This window comes from Esox lucius, chromosome 6 (genome assembly GCF_011004845.1).
Source record: "Esox lucius isolate fEsoLuc1 chromosome 6, fEsoLuc1.pri, whole genome shotgun sequence".
In the NCBI taxonomy this organism is placed as follows: Eukaryota; Metazoa; Chordata; class Actinopteri; order Esociformes; family Esocidae; genus Esox; species Esox lucius.
In genome coordinates, this window is record NC_047574.1 from 27,002,570 (window position 1) to 27,021,672 (window position 19,103).

A 19,103-nucleotide genomic window follows, 5' to 3' on the forward strand; every position below is an offset into this window, starting at 1 on the left:
AGGTATTTCAGAGTTTAAGAGACACTCTTGGATACTAGATAACAGCCTTAACATTCCACTCATCAACTACTCAAATTGCTTTTGTTGCGCAGACTTTATACAGTGCCCTACAGAAATATTGGCAGCCAAGGTAAATATGAACAAAAAAGGCTGTGGAGAAATTATACTTTTTATGAGCTTGATCTGACTAATCATAAGAATCTACCCTTTAATTGAGTGAAAATGGAAATTAATTTTAATAAATAAATTAAAAAGAAAGAAGAATCTTATGAACAAAATAGAATTTTGTATGTATATTCCGATTAAGATTTTTCAGAACATTTAAGTGGTCATCCATGACAGTGGTTCCCAACCAGGGGTACTAGGACCCCTGGGGGTACTTAGCCTCTCCACAGGGGGTACTTGAAAACACTCATGACACCATAGACTTACTAGTGAAATGAACATGAGGGGGTACTTCAGGGGTACTCCAAGCAGTGCAAAATCTTTTTGGGGGTACAGTAACTGAAAAAGGTTGGGAGCCACTGATCCATGACATCCTGTTATATGAATCGGGCTTAAATTGGGAGTTCAGTCTGTCACCTAAAGTCATCCATCAACATGGGAAAGATCAGGGAACACATGAAATGAGACAAAATGTTTTTGACCTTCACAAAATCAGGCAATGGCTATAAAAAGACAATTAAAACACCCATGTCTAAAAACACTTATTTCCATTACGAAATGTTAAACAAGTGGAGCTGCAATGAACCTCCCGGGGCTATGAAAAATATATATTTTGCCCCAGCTCACAGTGAAAAGGAAGGTTCAAGTCACAAAAAACAAGAAAGAAAAACTAGGAAAGCAAAGTTCGACTAGGCCACGAGTAGAAGTGATTGTGGTGAACAAGGAAGGGGGTTTGAAGAGCAGATATTTACAGGCCAATGCCAGCTTTGTTGTGAGAAGTGGCCAATACTCTGTTGCTGTGCTAATCTGAAACCTAGTGTAGGTTTATTTGAACAGTGAGAGACACAATAACAACGAAAAATGCATGTCAAAAATTTTATAAACTGATTTGCGTGAAATAAGAATTTAATTCCCTCTCAATCAGAAAGATTTTTTTTATACAGGTATAAAAAAGCACACTCTTGAAGGGAGTGCTCCTAATCTCAGCTTGTTACCTGGAATGGGCTACAAGACAATCGCCAATCAGCTTGGTGAGAAGGTGACAACAGTTGGTGCGATTATTTGCAAATGGAAGAAACACAAAAGAACGGTTCTCCCTCACTCTGTGGCTCCATGCAAGATCTCACCTCGTGGAGTTGCAATGATCATGAGAACAGTGAGGAATCAGCCCAGAACTACACATGAGGATCTTGTCAATGATCTCAAGGCAGCTGGGACCATAGTCACCAAGAAAACAATTGGTAACACATTACGCCATGAAGGACTGAAATCCTGCACCACCCGCAAGGTCCCCCTGCTCAAGAAAGCACATGTACAGGCCCGTCTGAAGTTTGACAATGAACATCTGAATGATTCAGAGGAGAACTGGGTGAAAGTGTTGTGGTCAGATGAGACCAAAATCAAGCCTTTTGACATCAACTCAACACGCCGTGTTTGGAGGAGGAGGAACGCTACCCCAAGAACACCATCCCCATCGTCAAACATGGAGGTGGAAACATTATGCTTTGGGGGTGTTTTTCTGCTAAGGGGACAGGACAACTTCACATCAAAGGGGCGATGGACACACGGCCACGGCAACAAAGGAGTGGCTCAAGAAGAAGCACATTAAGGTCCTGGAGTGGCCTAGCCAGTCTCCAGACCTTAATCCCATAGAACATCTGTGGCGGGAGCAGAAGATTTGAGTTGCCAAACGTCATCCTCGAAACCTTAATAAAGATCTGCAAAATCCCTCCTGCGATGTGTGCAAACCTGGTGGCCAACTACAAGAAAAGTCTGACCTCTGTAATTGTCAACAAGGGTTTTGCCACCAAGTACTAATTAATGTTTTGCAGAGGGGTTGAATACTTATTTCACTCATTAAGATGCAAATAAATGTATAACATTTTTAACATGTGTTTTTCTGGATTTATTTGTTGTTATTCTGTATCTCACTGTTCAAATAAACCTACCATTAAAATAATAGACTGATAATTTCTTTGTCAGTGGTCAAATTTACAAAATCAGCAGGGGATCATATAATTTTTTTCCTCACTGTATGGTATAGAACAACATTTACAAATAAAAAACGTACATTTTACTGTGTTAAATTAGAAAACGATTACTGCAGTTCTTGACCAGGTTTGCACACACTGCAGCAGGGATTTTGGCCCACTCCTCCATACAGACCTTCTCCAGATACTTCAGGTTCTTCAATGCTCTTACTGAGGGAAGCAGGTTGTTGGCCAAAATCTCACGGTACATGGGCCCATCCATCCTCCCCTCAATACGGTGCAGTCGTCCTGTCCCCTTTGCAGAAAAGCATCCCCAAAGAATGATGTTTCCACCTCCATGCTTCACAGTTGGGATGGTGTTCTTGGGGTTGTACTCATCCTTCTTCTTCCTTCAAACACAGCGAGTGGAGTTTAGACCAAAAAGCTCTATTTTTGTCTCATCAGACCACATGACCTTCTCCATTCCTCTTCTGGATCATCCAGATGGTCAAAATCATCCAAATGGCAAACTTCAGACGGGCCTGGACATGTGCTGGCTTGAGCAGGGGGAACTTGCGTGCGCTGCAGGATTTTAATCTATGACGGCGTAGTGTGTTACTAATGGTTTTCTTTGAGAATGTGGTCCCAGTGTCATGTTCCTGTGAGTTTGGGAAACATTAATATTTGGTTGGAGAGTCTGGCTGTTTTTCTTCTGTGCTTGTGTGTGCTTAGTAGGTGCAGGTGGGCGTGGCTGTGCAGGGGTTGGTCCCTCGTTCGGCGCAGCTGCTGCTGATCATTTCATCAACCACCTGTATAAGAACTTCCTGATCCAGCCAGCCTGCGCCAGATTGTACTTCGTCCTCCCGTGGTAACCTTGTGTGTGACAGCTTTGGGTTGTTATATTCTATAATCCATGTTTGTTACTTACCCTGATATTCCTCTCGTGTTCCAGTTGGATACCTTGGACTCTGCACTGCCTTCTCACCCACCTGCCACACCATAGCCGAAGACCAATACCTCTTCATGAATCATCCTCATCATTAAATGCTTATTTTCTTACTTTTACTTCCGTTGTCTGAGCCTATTTTTGAATCCGCTATTACAAAACATAACACCCAGCTCTCTTCTGGTCATTGACCAGGTCCTGCTGTGTAGTTCTGGGCTGATCCTTCACGTTCCTCATGATCATTGATGCCCCACGAGGTGAGATCTTGCATGGAGCCCCAGACCAAGGGAGATTGACCGTTATCTTTAACTTCTTCCATTTTCTAATACTGTTAGAAAATAATGTTGGCTTCTCACCAAGCTGCTTGCCTATTGCCCTGTAGCCCATCCCAGCCTTGTGCAGGTCTACAATTTTATCCCTGATGTCCTTACACAGCTCTCTGGCCTTGGCCATTGTGGAGAGGTTGGAGTCTGTTTGAGTGTGGACAGGTGTCTTTTTATACAGGTAACAAGTTCAAACAGGTGCAATTAATACAGGTAATGAGTGGAGAACAGAAGGGCTTCTTAAAGAAAAACTAACAGGACTGTGAGAGCTGGAATTCTTACTGGTTGGTAGGTGATCAAATACTTATGTCATGCAATAAAATGCAAATTAATTATTAAAAAATCGTACAATGAGATTTTCTGGATTTTTGTTTTAAATTCCATCTCTCACAATTGAAGTGTGCCTATGATTCATACTTTGTAAGTAGGAAAACCTGCAAAATCGGCAGTGTATCAAATACCATACCTCCCCACTGTAGATTCACTTGTTCTATTAAAACAGTTCAACTTAAAAATAGACAGAGGAGGAACAGAAATTAAAAGATTAATTGTCTGCCCGGATTCAATACCTGGTCTCTTGTGTGGCAGACACAGTGTCTCAAACCACTATGCTATTTAAAAACAGGTAGGTAGTCAGTCAGTCAGTCAGTCAATCAATCAATCAGTCAGTCAGTCAGAGACATTCCCTCTTTTTGGCTGGCTCCGCTTAGGTTCACAGTTGGACAACTACAGAAGTTGGTTACATTAAATGCCCCGTCCATGACAATTTATTTGGAAGGGATGCCAGAAGAAATTCTCTTCTGTCCTCACACCACAAACATAAGTGCCTGGACTTGGCAAAATGTAATTGGAACTTCTATTGGAACCAGGTCCTATGGTCTGATGAGACTAAAATGTAGCTTTTCAGCAACAATCAGAAATGGTGGAAAAATAGCCATGGTCATGGTGAAAATAACACTTTGAAGTATGGTGGGGGATGTGATGTTGTGTGGCTGTTTTCCTTGTAAAGGCCCAGGGAACATTGGTATTATACAGTTATGCTCATAAGTTTGCATACCCTGGCAGAAATTGTGAAATCTTGGCATTGCTTTTGAAAATATGACTGATCATGCAAAGAGCATGTCTTATAGTGATCATATGAAGCCATTTATTATTACATAGTTGTTTGGCTCCTTTTTAAATCATAATGATAACAGAAATCACCCAAATGGCCCTGATCAAAAGTTTACATACCATTGTTACAGACACACACACACAAATGTCAATTAAAGGTGAAAATCACACACCTGTGGCTTTTTAAATGTCAGTTATTGTGTCTGAGCAGAAAAGAAATGTCAAAAGACCTGCGTAACAAGTTAAGGGAACTTTATAAAGATGGAAAAGGATATAAAAAGAGATCCAAAGCCTTGCAAATGCCAGAAGGTACTGTTCAATCACTTATTAAGAAGTGGGATCTCTTGATACGAAACCAAGGTCAGGTAGACCAAGAAAGATTTCAGCAAAAACCACCAAGAACTAAGGTTATGCAAACTTTTGGTCAGTTCATTTTTTCTTTGTTGCCATGTTTTGTTTTATGATTGTGCCATTCTGTTATGACCTACAGTTAAATGTGAATCCCATAAGAAATAAAATGTGTTTTACATGCTTACTTATGTTTTCTTTACAAATGCTACATATATTATCAATTCTCCAAGGATATGCAAACGTTTGTACAAACGGTACATGGATCATTCCTACTACGCAGTGCCATAATCGGAAGAGGTCCCAACGGTGCCTCAGAAGGACTCCTCTGTAAGCTGGCACTGACGCCAGATGCATTAGATGAATTATTTCAACTAGGCGCAACAAAAGAGACGCTGTAACAAGTGATGAAGATTTTGGTTTATTTCCCTGAAGCTGTCCCACAGCTAAGGATCACTTTTGAATTGTACATTTTTGGATTTGCTTGTCATTTTACCACCATAAAAAAACATGCATTATTATATGTCCTTAAGTTTGTGTTTATTTGAATAAAACAATTGGACCAATGAACTTAAAATCAATAGGGCATGTTATGAGGGACTGACTTCAGTCATGTAACAACTAAGTTAGGGAGTCCATATATGACACAGTTGAATGCTGAAGGAGAAGGTGTCACCACGGCTTGATCATCTTGTGCATTTACATATATTTTTCCTGAATCTTCTTGATGTATATCTATAGAGAAAAGAGACATGAAGAAATTACATTCAGCAGAAAAAAGAGTGTAGTGAGAGGGTGATACAGAAAAAGCACAAGCAATACGCTGTGTCTTTTGAATTATTACCATTGACAAGAGTATTACATTTTTCATGCACCTAAAGGCTAACTGTGAATGTAATTATTCCAGCAGGATACCACCTGAAAAAATATATAAACTACCATTCATGACTTTGGGGTCACTTAGGAATGCTCTTTTTTCCCATGAAAATGTACATTAAATTAGTTTGAATAGTAAATATACACTGATCTGCCATAACATTATGACCACTGACAGGTAACACTGATGATCTCGTTATTGTGGCACCTGTCAGTGGGTGGGATATATTAGGCAGCAAGTGAAAATTCTGTCCTCAAAATTGTGGTGTTAGAAGCAGGAAAAATGGGTAAACGTAAGAATCTGAGCAATTCTGACAAGGGCCAAATTGTGAATTGGTAGACGACTGGGCCAGAGCATCTCCAAAACTGCAGCCCTTGTGGGGTGTTCACGGTCTGCAGTGGTCAGTACCTATCAAAAGTGGTCCAAGGAAGAAAAAGCGGTGAACAAGCGGTCATGGGCGGCCAAGGCTTATTAATGCACATTGGGAGCGAAGGCTGGCCTGTGTGGTCTAATCCAACAGACAAGCTACTGTAGCTCAAATTGCTGAAAACGTTAATGCTGGTACTGATAGAAAGGTGTCAGAACACACAATGCATCGCATACTGTTGCGTATGGGGCTGCATAGCTGCAGACCAGTCAGTGTGCCCATGCTGACCCCTGTCCACTGCCGAAAGCACATAAAATGGGCATGTGAGCATTAGAACTGGACCAAGGAGCAATGGAAGAAGGTGGCCTGGTCTGATGAATCATGTTTTCTCTTACATCAAATGGATGGTTGGTAGGTGATCAAATACTTATGTCATGCAATAAAAGCAAATTAATTATTTAAAAATCATACAATGTGATTTTCTGGATTTTTTTTTTAGACTCCGTCACTCACAGTTGAAGAGTACCAATGATAAAAATTACAGACTTCTACATGCTTTGTAAGTGGGAAAACCTGCAAAATCGGCAGGGTATCAAAAACTTGTTCTCCCCACTGTACCTGAGGATTGTTGCAGACCATGTGCACCCTTTTATGGCAACTGTATTCCCTGATGGCATTGACCTCTTTCAGCAGGATAAATGCTCCCTGCCACAAAGCAAAAATGGTTCAGGAATGGTTTGAAGAACACAACAGTGAGTTCAAGGTGCTTACTTGGCCTCCATATTCCCCAGATCTCAATCCAATCGAGCATCTGTGGAATGTGCTGGACAAACAGGTCCAATCCATAGAGCCCCCACCTCGCAACTTACAGGATTTAAAGGTTCTGCTGCTAACATCTTGGTGCCAGATAACACAGCACACCTTCAGAGGTCTAGTGGAATCCATGCCTCGATGGATCAGGGCTGTTTTGGCAGCAAAAGGGGGACCTACACAATATTAGGCAGGTGGTCATGCTGTGCTTTGGGTCATTGTCCTGTTGTAGGAGGAAACTGGCTCCAGTCCACAGGGTATGGCATAGTTTTGCAAAATGAAGTGATAGCCTTCCCTTTTCAAGATCCATTTCACCCTGTACACCTCTCCACTTGACCACCACCAAATAACCCCCAGACCATCACATTGCCTCCACCATCCTTGCATCAAGCAATTCTCCAGCATCTTCTCATTTGGTCTGCATCTTTGAAATGTTCTTCTTTGTGATCAGAACACCTCAAACTTAGATTAATTTGTCCATAACACCTTTTCCTCTGTCCAGTGTCTGTGTTCTTTGGCCCATCTTAATCTTTCCTTTTTATTGGCCAGTCTAAGATGGACCTGTGAGTCATTTGTTTCTCAAACAAGACACTCTAATGTATTTGTCATCTTGCTCAGTTGTGCACCAGGGCCACCCACTCCTCATTCTATTCTGATCAGAGACAGTTTGCACTGTTCTTTGAAGTGAGTAGTACACAGCGTTGTATGATATCTTCAGTTTCTTGGAAATTTCTCCCATGCCTTAATTTCTCAGAACAAAGATGTTTTGCTTCTGGACACTTACAGCCTGCAATTAAACCCATAATTACCAATGCTCCAGATACTCAGCTAGTTTAAAGAAAGACAGTTATATTGCTTCTTTAATCAGCACAACAGTTTTCAGACGTGCTAACATAATTGTAAAAGGGTCTAAAGTGTCTCATTTCTAATGATCAATTAGCAAACACAACATGCCATTGGAACGCAGAACTGATGGTTGCTGATAATGGACCTCTGTATGCCTATGTAGATATTCCATGAAAAAATCAGCTGTTTCCAGCTACAATAGTCAGTTACAACATTAGAAAAAAAGGAAACCTCTTAGTGACCCCAAACCTTTGAATGGTAGTGTGTATATATACACTCACCTAAAGGATTATTTGACACCCTTTCACCTTCAGAACTGCCTTAATTCTATGTGGCATTGATTCAACAAGGTGCTGAAAGCATTCTTTAGAAATGTTGGCCCATATTGATAGGATAGCATCTTGCAGTTGATGGAGATTTGTGGGATGCACATCCAGGGCACGAAGCTCCCATTCCACCACATCCCAAAGATGCTCTATTGGGTTGAGATTTGGTGACTGTGGAGGCCATTTCAGTACAGTAAACTTATTGTGATGTTCAAGAAACCAATTTGAAATGATTCAAGCTTTGTGACATGGTGCATTATCCTGCTGGAAGTTGCCATCAGAGGATGGGTACATGGTGGTCATAAAGGGATGGACGTGGCATTTAAACAATGCCCAATTGGCCCTAAGGGGCCTAAAGTGTGCCAATAAAACATGCCCCACACCATTACACCACCACCAGCAGCCTGCACAGTGGTAACAAGGCATGATGGATCCATGTTCTCATTCTGTTTACGCCAAATTCTGAATATACCATCTGAATGTCTCAACAGAAATCGAGACACATCAGACCAGGCAACATTCTTCCAGTCTTCAACTGTCCAATTTTGGTGAGCTTGTGCAAATAATTTGCTGTTGTCAGCTAAAACTCTATAGGTCAAAAAAGAAGCTGTATCTAAACAGGATCCAGAAGTGCAGGCGTTTTCTCTGGGCCAAGGATAATTGAAAATGGACTGTGGCAAAGTTGAAAAGTGTTCTGTGGTTAGACAAATCAAAATTTGAAGTTGACTTTGGAAAACTGGGACGCCATTTCATCCGGACTAAACAGGACAAGGACAACCCAAGTTGTTATCAGCGCTCAGTTCAGAAGCCTGCATCTCTGATGGTATGGGGTTGCATGAGTGCATGTGGCATGGGCAGCCCACACATCTGGAAAGGCACCATCAATGCTGACAGTTATATCCAAGTTGTAGAACAACATATGCTCCCATCCAGACGTCGTCTCTTTCAGGGAAGAACTTGCATTTTCCAACATGACAATGCCAGACCACATACTGCATCAATTACAATGTCATGGCTGCATAGAAGAAGGATACGGGTACTGAAATGGCCAGCCTGCAGTCCAGATCTTTCACCCATAGAAAACATTTGGCGCATCATAAAGAGGAAGGTGCGACAAAGAAGACCTAAGACAATTGAGCAACTAGAAGCCTGTATTAGACAAGAATGGGACAACATTCCTATTCATAAACTTGAGCAACTTGTCTCCTCAGTCCCCAGACGTTTTCAGTCTGTTATAAAAAGAAGAGGGGATGCCACACAGTGGTAAACATGGCCTTGTCCCAACTTTTTTGAGATGTGTTGATGCCATGAAATTTAAAATCAACTCATTTTTCCCTTAAAGTGATACATTTTCTCAGTTTAAACATTTGATATGTCATCTATGTTGTATTCTGAATAAAATATTGACATTTGAAACTTCCACATCATTGCATTCTGTTTTTATTTACAATTGTACAGTGTCCCAAATTTTTTGGAATCGGGTTTGTATATATATGTATATATCACGCCAGCCATTTCTTCATGCAAAAAACATGCTTTCTTCCAGAACTGTTTGTCAAAATCAGAATGTCAGAATTCTTATTTATAATTCTATTAATTTCATTTGTATACATTTGAACATGTATTCTCGCTGCCCGAACAGAACAATATCTCTGATTCATAATACAAGCTCCCAGAGGGGAATGTATAGGGCCGAGCCCAAACCTTTCAATGGTATATACTCTACCATTTGATTCTGCAGCGTGTATGTCTCTCTGTGAGCTCTGGACTTCTCCCTTCCTCAGGGCATGGACGGTCTGGCCAGAGGTCAGACCCACCCTCAGGAGATCTGCAACACATGAGAAGTCATGTGCTTCACAACACATATGAGGGCAATTCATCTTCATGTCACGCCTTAAAATGAACCCGTCAAAATCCATTCCACCCAACATGTGGTAATGTGATGTCATTTTACACCGATGGCCTGGGTTACAGAATGATGCCCTACTCACTCTCCAGGACAGAGTCCATGGTAAGTATGTTGCTCTCTGGGCTGCTGTGCCACTGGTTGAGGAGAACACAGCGGACTCCGCTCAGGGAGAGCAGCAGGGCCGTCTCCAGGGGCCTCTCCAGGTTCCTGATACCACAGGAAAGAGGGACATGGAGAAACATAAAGTAAGGGAAAGAAATATGGATGAAAAGACAGATAGCAAAATTGAAGAAATAGAAAAACAGGGATAAAAGAGAAAAATGAAGTGAAAGTAGAGGGAAAGAGAGGAATGAAAAAGAAAAGAGCGAAATGTATATGGAAACAGAGAAAGAGGGTGAAAAGATAGGGAAAAAAGAGTGGAAAGACGGACAAAAGAAAAGACGCAAGTCACCATTGGGTGCCTTTGCACTATCATCCTGAGACAAAACACCAGACACCATATGTGCTAGGTCGCTACGTGCCTGTGGAGGAGATGTGACGTGGTGTACTCTATTTGATATGGACATAGCAAGCTAACGCCGTTTCGTACCTCTTTCTCACATCAAGCTTGGATTGGCGCAGCATTCTGGCACTGTACTGGACCATGTCGAAAAGGATAACCATCTGGCATTCTGAGGACAGATAACAGCACCGTATCATCAGGCTGTCATGCATCCTTCCATGAGTAGAGGGCCTTTTGGGTCCTTTGATGCAGTAGTTGAAGTATAAATGTTTCTGACATCATTGTAATGCCCAAGTGACACTGAATTAAAATTTTCAGTGATTCATTTACTACTGTCTCTCATTTAAATTATTTAAATAAAATAAACACTTAACAGTCAAATTTGTTTGCAAAAGCATATGAGCTGACTCCAAAATGTGTAGCTATTTTATGGTGTTAGGTTATCCATAGACTGACACAGTAGAAATATTTTATAAACCTACATTAGCATTGCTCCTCCCTGATACATGTTCCTCCTGCCACAGGAGGATTAATGAGGAAAACATCACTCCACTTATGTCACTCCACTTAGTCTGTCCTGTTACTTCAATTGGCAATGCCTATTTTAACATCTTCATTTAACAGTTTTTGAATGCACGTGTTACGGCAGATTGTTTAAATTAGCTGAAATTGAATTACCCAAAAGCCACTCTATTTGTGGAATGTACTCACATGTATTCTTTGCAGCATTAAAATAAATACTGGAATAAGATTATTTCTTGATTAAATTAATTTGACGGGACTGTGCACATGAATTCTCACCGCGTTCTTTATGTAAATGTGCTGGAGTTGGTAAAAGGGCTAATTCCTGTCCGTAGTGCTTACATGTAGATGTGGCTGTGAAGGAAGGTCAATGAATTGAGGCCAGTGTTTGAGGCCAGATGGAACATAAGAAAGAAGAGAGCTGTTGATTCATGTTCATGCTTCACCGCACAGTTACGATGGTCACCAAGAACCTCTTCAGGCATCGGAGTGCGAGTTCCCCTTGGTGCATTGTAACTCACCCTCCCTGCACTTCCCTCCATTCTGAAACTCTATGTCTACAACTACAGCCTCTGCAGTCACCTGGTTCCTGCTGGTTTGTTAACTAAGTAGTGGTCAGCTTGTTATAAATAGGATTGAAATAGGGGTGAAATATTTTGTCCCCTGAATTTCCAATTTTTCCAGAAAAATATATAAGTAGCTAGGTAGGGAATAACTGACAGAATCCCTTAACTGTGATTTTCAGAAAAAACAGTCAGAGAGAGGAACCAAAGCTCACGCTCTCTGTGATGATGGGTGGTACTGTTAGGCCTGGGGCAATGTGTAAGGTCAGCCTGACTTCCACTGTCAATTAGATCAAATGTGCCCGGTGTCACGCATCGCACGCCTGTGAAAACAATTTGAAAGGTGTGAAAAGTTGAAAGGCTCTTTCGAGGGCGTGCGCGGTCATTTATTTAACTGAACGCCAAGGCGCAAAATCCAGAACCCAAATATATAACCACAACATCCCGCCTTGCAGCTGTTTCCCCGCACTGCTGTAAATACGCCACCACCAGCATGTTAGCGAAACACGTCCCCTCAAACGTCACCACACTTAGTAACCTGTTTGTTTCCAAAATGCACCCTTTCACCTACATGCTCTGACAAGGGCCTCTGAGTAAAACTAGGTATTAAGTAGGAGCGGTGGCACACCCTTAGTGTCAGGGACTGCTTTTCTGCCGTCTACAGTGGAATGCAGAAAACAACAGTATCATTCAACCCTGATAACTCCAGAACTGACTCTTCCCAAAGTTATCATATACAACCCCGTTTCCAAAAAAGTTGGGATGCTGTGTAAAATAAAAAGAAAAACATATATATTCAATAGAAAATATTACAAAGACAACATATCAAATGTTATGACAGGGGCAACAAAAGACTGGTGGAACACCTTACAGCTAAGTAAGTTAATTGGCAACAGGTCATTAACATGATTAGGTATAGAAAGAGCATCCCAGAGAGGATGAGTCTTTCAGAAGTAAAGATGGGGAGTGGTTCACCACTCAGTGAAAGACCGCACAAGCAAATAGTGCAACAATTCAAGAATAATGTTTCTCAACGTAGAATTGCAAAGAGTTTGACAGAGACAGATCATAATATAATTAAAAGATTCAGAGAATCCAGAGAAATCTCTGTACACAATGGACAAGGCCGAGAACCAATATCGGACGTCCGTGATTTTCAGGCCCTCAGATGGCAATGCATTAAAAACAGACATGATTCTGTAATGGACATCACTGCATGGGCTCAGGAACACTTCTGAAAACACTTTCTGTGAACACAGTATGTGGCTGCATCCACAAATGCAAGTTAAAACTCTACCATGCAAAGAAGAAACCATATATAAACAAGATCCAGAAACACTGCCGCCTTCTCTGGGTTGAGCTCATTTAAGATGGACGGAGGCGAAATGGAAAACTGTCCTCTTGTCGAACAATAATTAGAAATTATTTTTGGGAATCATGGACACCGTGTCCTCTGGGCTAAAGAGGAGTGGGAACATTCGGCTTCTTATCAGCGCACAGTTCAAAATCAAGTATCCGTGACGGTATCGGGGTGCATTAGTGCTCATGGCATGGGTGACTTGCACATTTGGGATTACACCATTAATGATGAATATCAGCTGAAATCCTATGTCAAGCAACAATGTGTAAACATTTCACTTTCAAAACTACAGCAATTGGTCTCCTCAGTTTCCAAACACAAACACGTAAAAGAAGAGTGGTGATGCAACACAGTGGTAAACATGCCCCTGTCCCAACTTTTTTGAAACTTTTTTGCAAACAGGTTTATAGTATGATGGTCCCTTTTTTTTTGAAAACCTATGTTAAATTGTCACAATACTTGTCAAATATGTGAATGGCCTTGGAGATGATGTGACGGTAATAAGATTTCTTTAATCGAATGAAGGATTTTCAATAGTCAGAGAAATTGATATGTGTGTGGCTTTGTGGGTAAATGGAGCAGTGGCTTAATCTTTTCCAAACACATCGATCTTTAATTCCCCGTGTGGTTATATTTAGAAAGACCCTCTTCAGCAATGGGATATCAGCAGGATTTCATTATGGGTCCTTTATTAGATTTCGCCAAGCACTTTTAGAGATTATTCAGTGATTCAGAATAAATGGATTAGGGATCATCATCAGACTTAGATGACTGATTAACATGATATTGGCCTAGTAATCGTTTGAAGCAGGTTTTAACGCAACAAGTGTGCTGCGGAGATGTTAATTACATAAGAATTGTTCCAGACTGTCGCCTGTAGTTGTGGTTGTTATTAACGGCATTAGGGAGCAAGCTGTCAATGAACGTTAATCACACAGCGAACTGTTCCCTGGACAGGAACACAGGCGGTTCCTTTGCAGTAGATCACAGAGTCTGGAGCTGACAGTGCAGCACCTGTGGTCTATCACTGTGTCACACTTTGGCAGATCCATTGACAGACACCTCCGCAATTTTGACTAGGGGCCTTGTCTATAAACACTGGAGCCACCACACAAATATGTGCAAGAGGTCAAAGTGTAGTGCTTTAGTCTGATGAGAAGCACATACACGAAGAACACATTTCTTATCTAGGAAATATAACAAATCATTTCAGCTGTTCCTATATCATGAAAATAATAATGTATATTAAAAAAATCCACTATCTTCTTCCAAACTGACCACTCTAGTAACACAGCTAGTCTTACAATCGAAACCTCTGATTTGGCTGGTGAACATCTTCCACAACAAGATCACTGATTCAACCTCTTCGTTTTTTTGTGAAATACAATGAGTAGACTGGTTGACTGATCAAAACACAAAATTGTCCAATCCTTCTAGTTTAGTAATTGTAACAACCAGTTAATCCAAGAGCCAACAATGCAAGACACAAGTTTCAAAATGACCCTTTGAAGTGTTGAAGTGAATCTGTTAAAGTATATTACACTTATACACTGTTTTCACCTTCAAATTAACCAAATTAAATACAGAATTTTGGTATGGCAAATCCAAACCTGACATTGGTCACCAGTGGTGTCAAGACATAGCTTATCCATGAGATGTAGGAGGGTGACCTGCTCATGGGGAGGGCGGTCATAGACCCTCCACCTCCATAATAAAAATAACTTCTCAGCAGGGTTGAGGAAAGGAGATTACGGATGCAGGTATAGCTGGGCAGAAAACTATTCCTGAACAACCTCTAAATGGTGGAACATCTGTCTCTGTCTTGCTATCTATCTTTCTCCATGTTGAAAACATTGCCAGTGTTCACACCTCTCTTATATAAGTTGTGGTTACTACCATGTGGAATTAATTAGCAGTGTCATAATGGATGGTAATCATGTCCTGTATTTTACATTATTGAATTTACATAGGCATTGCAGGGGTCTTCTGTGGCTCACCAGTAAGAGCACTAAATTAGCAACAGCAAGGTAGTGGGTTTGAATACCATGGTGAATCCTCACATGAAAAACAGCTTTTTTGTGTTAAAAGCTGCCAAAAATTAATGTAATATGTAAAACAACAATTTAGAAATACTAGGCAAGCCTAGTTCAGCAAGGCTGCGAGTAGAAGTGATTGTGGTGAACAAGGAAGGGGGTTTGAAGAACAGATATTTACAGGCCAATGCCAGTTTTGAAGTGGCCAATACTCTGTTGCTGTGTTAATTCGAAACCTAGTGTATGGTATGGAATGCAATTTGTAAAGCACACATTTACATTTAACGCGTTAAATTAGAAACCAATTATTGTAGATGGCTAGCTAATAGCTGTACAGTACCAACAATGTAAACAAGGATCGTTAACTAGTTCTAATTTCATTATGTTTTGGTTTCAGGTTGCTATATTCACTTGTTCCTTTAAAACAATTGAACTTTTTTTTTATATTAGATAGAAGAAGAACAGAAACGCAAAGATTAATTGTCTGTATAGAACACTAATAACATTGGTGGTGGGAAAAATATGTGTATTACTTGTTTGTCAATCAACAATGTATTTTGGTTGTTGGTTTTTCACGTAGTTAATGTATTTCTTCACAAAGTTCTATCAAGCACATTAGCTGGGAGAGAGCAATGTTTCATTGCCCTCACTCTAACCAGTTCTTCCTGTGTGAGAGAGCAGCATTTCAAGACATGAACCACAATTCAAGCAATTTTTTGATGTTAGACATGTCAGTTGCAGTTCGTCCATTGCAACATAAACGTAAACTGCACTCTGTCCGGGAAAAAGCCTAGCGGCGAACTCGCATTGTGTGTAGTCTGCTGCTCTGACCACTAAGCCATGCAATAGCATAGAGTCATATAACATCCTCATTTTCAGTATACAACTCTAAGAACATCAGCGTTAGGACAAAAACCTATGCAACTTATGCATTTGTCAATCAACAACAAATATTTCTTAGTTTTTCACGTAGTTTACCTATTTCTGCACAAAGTTCTATCAAGCAGATTAGTTGGGAGAAAGAAATATGCTTAATTGTCCTCACTCTGACCTGCTCTACCTGGGTGAGAAAGCAGCATGTTTCAAGACAGAGTCCAAAACTTCAAGCAACTTATGATGTTAGACATGTCGATTGCCGTTAGATACCCTGTCTCCTGTGTGGCGTCTCAAACCCCAACTCTTTTAAACAATGGGCGGTCAGTCAGTCTCTCTCTCACTCCCCCAGTCAGTCATTCAGTCAGTCTCTCTCTCACTCCCCCATTCAGTCATTCAGTCAGTCTCTCTCTCACTCCCCCATTCAGTAATTCAGTCAGTCTCTCTCTCAATCCCCCAGTCAGTCTCTCTCTCACTCCCCCAGTCAGTCATTCAGTCAGTCTCTCACTCACCCAGTCAGTCTTTCAGTCTGTCTCTCTCTCACTCACCCAGTCAGTCATTCAGATTCTGACCCAGTTCCAAGCATTTGGAAACCAGAAAAGGAACCAGGCAAGCTTAGTTCAGCCGCCCCGCAATTAAAAGTCATAAATGTTGTTGCCCTCTCAAAGGCTGCGTCTTTAACCACTACGCCAACATGATATACATTCGCCCAGTCGCTAGACACCATTAACCATTGTGTCAAACTGACTAACGGTTCTTATTAAGGTTACCTCCACCACAAATGGCATATATGAACTATGGCTTTTGCCACTAGCCATCTTAACAGCTTATTAGCCAGTAATAGGCTTACTAGTATCTACTAACTTATTACTTGGAATAGTCATAAGAAATGAGTAATTGCTAGCGAGACTGAAGATGAACTTTTCCCTGCCAAAGCTATTTCATTTCATGGCACAAAAACATTAGTTTAACATTGATACATTAACTAGCAATATAGGTGACGATAAATGACTTTCTCATCAAGTGAAAAGACGAGAGAATCGTGGAAACCCCTACTCTTTTACTGCCCAAGGGGTTTTGATAAAGCCTATATTATCCCAAAAAGCATGCACAGATGCAATACTGTTTTAGTTTAGGCTTACTACAATGGATTTCATCAGTGCTACCTTGATTTATGTACTGTATTAGATGAAATAGGGAAATAGGTATTTTAGGGAAAAAGGTACAGATACTAACCAAAATAACAAATAACAAAAATACACTGTTTTACATGGTCAAAAAAAAGTTTTTGAAACAAACTTAGACAAAATATACAGTACCAGAAAGGTTGAGGGACAAAACTTTGCATGCCGGGATGTTTGCAAGGAAGTTCTCCATTCCATGGAAGATGAAAGCACTGCAATTGGTCAGCAGCTGCTCAAAGTCCACGAGACTGACACATACGCACACACATACACACACATCCACACACACACATACATAAACACACACGCACACATACACGCACACATACACACATGATTATGCGTTACTGGAAATGAGTGCAGCAGGCATTGAGAAAATAAATCTGGTTTAACACATCAGCCTAATGATTGATATGCCAGTGGACAGAAACACATGACATGCATATGTGACCCTGCTGGAGCACTTGTGTCAGTATGGCTAATGAGTGTGTTGAGTGAAGGTTACTGCTGACCTGGGGGTGCGTTCATTGCCCATGAAGCCCTCCCATAGTTGGGTGAACTGATGGCTGTAGGCCTCCAGAGTCTTCTTCATCCTATCGGTTAGGCTCCGGCCTTCTGACACACACACAGACAACAAATAAACACAATAACATTCACAGGTACGTCCTTATTGGTGGTAATACTAACTTATCACTGGGGGAGGTTAAGGTTTGCACTAAAAATGTACAGTATGAAGGGCGATCAAAGAAGGAGAGGACATGTCCAGGCCAGCCGACAGTCCGTCGGGTTCGGGCAAACAGAACATTAATCACAGCAAGCTCGTCCTTGTGGTGACTTTGAAGGACTCCTGCATGTACTGTAGCTGTCTTGAACAAACCTCATTGCAATAGCGTCTAAAAACATTGGCATATACATTGGGTAAATTACAGCCACTTCTATCTGGCGCTGTTGCAATTTCCCAGAAAAACTAATCATGGGAGTGAAAAACAGCGCTTGAAACCGTTACTACACGGGGTGGTTTGAATCCTGAAAGCTGATTGGCTGATAGTAGTGGTATAGTGGTATACTGTATTCAACAGGTGTGTCTATGCATCATTTTGACTGTTCTAATTGCATTGGAGACCGATTTATAAGAGCAACAAGGCATCTCTGGGATTTGTGGTATATTAGGGCATTAAACACACAACTTGTCTAAGAGATGCTCTCAGCTGTGGTGCTGTATATTGGCCATATTGACCACACTCTCTTGTGCTTTATTGTTTAATTGGAGTCGCCTCTTTATAGGCCTATTTACTCTGATGTTGTGGCCAGGAGTGACATGCTTTATGCTCGCAAATATATGCCAAAGATATACTGTGAGTAATGTTTAGTGCTTATATTCATTAAGAGTGTAAGAAGGCTGATCTAGAATCAGATTCCCCCTCTCCCGGTTTATCCAATAGAAATTATTATGATATAAGTGGGAAATCTGATCCAACACAATTAAGGCATTTTTTGGGGGGACATCAGAACAACACAGCTTTTCTTTTATAATTCTCAGCAAAATCTGAAACTAATAATGAAAAATAAGAACATGTATTCTTACCGTATTCGTCTTCGTTGTAAGGGGCTATGATATCTTATTTAGGTATGCTGAGGAAAACTGTCTTTAATATAGTTTGTCTCTTGCAAAACATTACTATTTCCCAAATCACATACATTTTTGAAGTGATTCAAAAATACCCAGGCTTAAATGCCAAATAGCCAGAAATGCATTGATTCAGTAGACACACAGTGGCTAGTACAAAATCCTCAGTAAGTGAGTAACCTGGGAAGAAAGGTCAGTACTGTTCTGGGTGTACAGCGGGGAGATTAAACAGAAACTTTAGAAATACCTATCTGGGAAATTCAATTCAAAATCTCAAGCTTCTTGAAAAAGTTCAAGGTCATTATTGAAGCCAAACAAAGATACATTTGAAGTTGTGTGTGTCTACTGGAAGGGTGTTGGGGAGCAAGACATGACTGACCGGCACCTGGATAATAAGAAACACAGATTATTCCAGATTAACCAATAATGGACACAGGTA

The 19,103-nt window shown here is 40.8% G+C and overlaps 1 protein-coding gene across 3 annotated transcripts in view; it reads right to left on the reverse strand.

Annotated features, from left to right (window-relative positions):
• Window positions 1–5,271: 5,271 nt before the first annotated feature.
• Window positions 5,272–19,103, reverse strand: part of LOC105029862 (cilia- and flagella-associated protein 46) — an 81,764-nt gene continuing 67,932 nt past the window's right edge. For 2 of the 3 annotated variants that reach the window (XM_034292903.1, XM_034292902.1), the window contains exons 53-60: window positions 18,989–19,049; window positions 18,623–18,655; window positions 17,550–17,652; window positions 17,173–17,285; window positions 10,590–10,671; window positions 10,083–10,207; window positions 9,818–9,919; window positions 5,272–5,600 (exon numbers count right to left, since the gene is read on the reverse strand). In XM_034292903.1, coding sequence (XP_034148794.1) covers window positions 5,476–5,600; window positions 9,818–9,919; window positions 10,083–10,207; window positions 10,590–10,671; window positions 17,173–17,285; window positions 17,550–17,652; window positions 18,623–18,655; window positions 18,989–19,049 — 744 coding nt within the window. In that variant the 3' untranslated portion in view covers window positions 5,272–5,475. The remainder of the gene's footprint in view (window positions 5,601–9,817; window positions 9,920–10,082; window positions 10,208–10,589; window positions 10,672–17,172; window positions 17,286–17,549; window positions 17,653–18,622; window positions 18,656–18,988; window positions 19,050–19,103) is intronic. The other variant, XM_034292904.1, reaches the window with a different exon arrangement.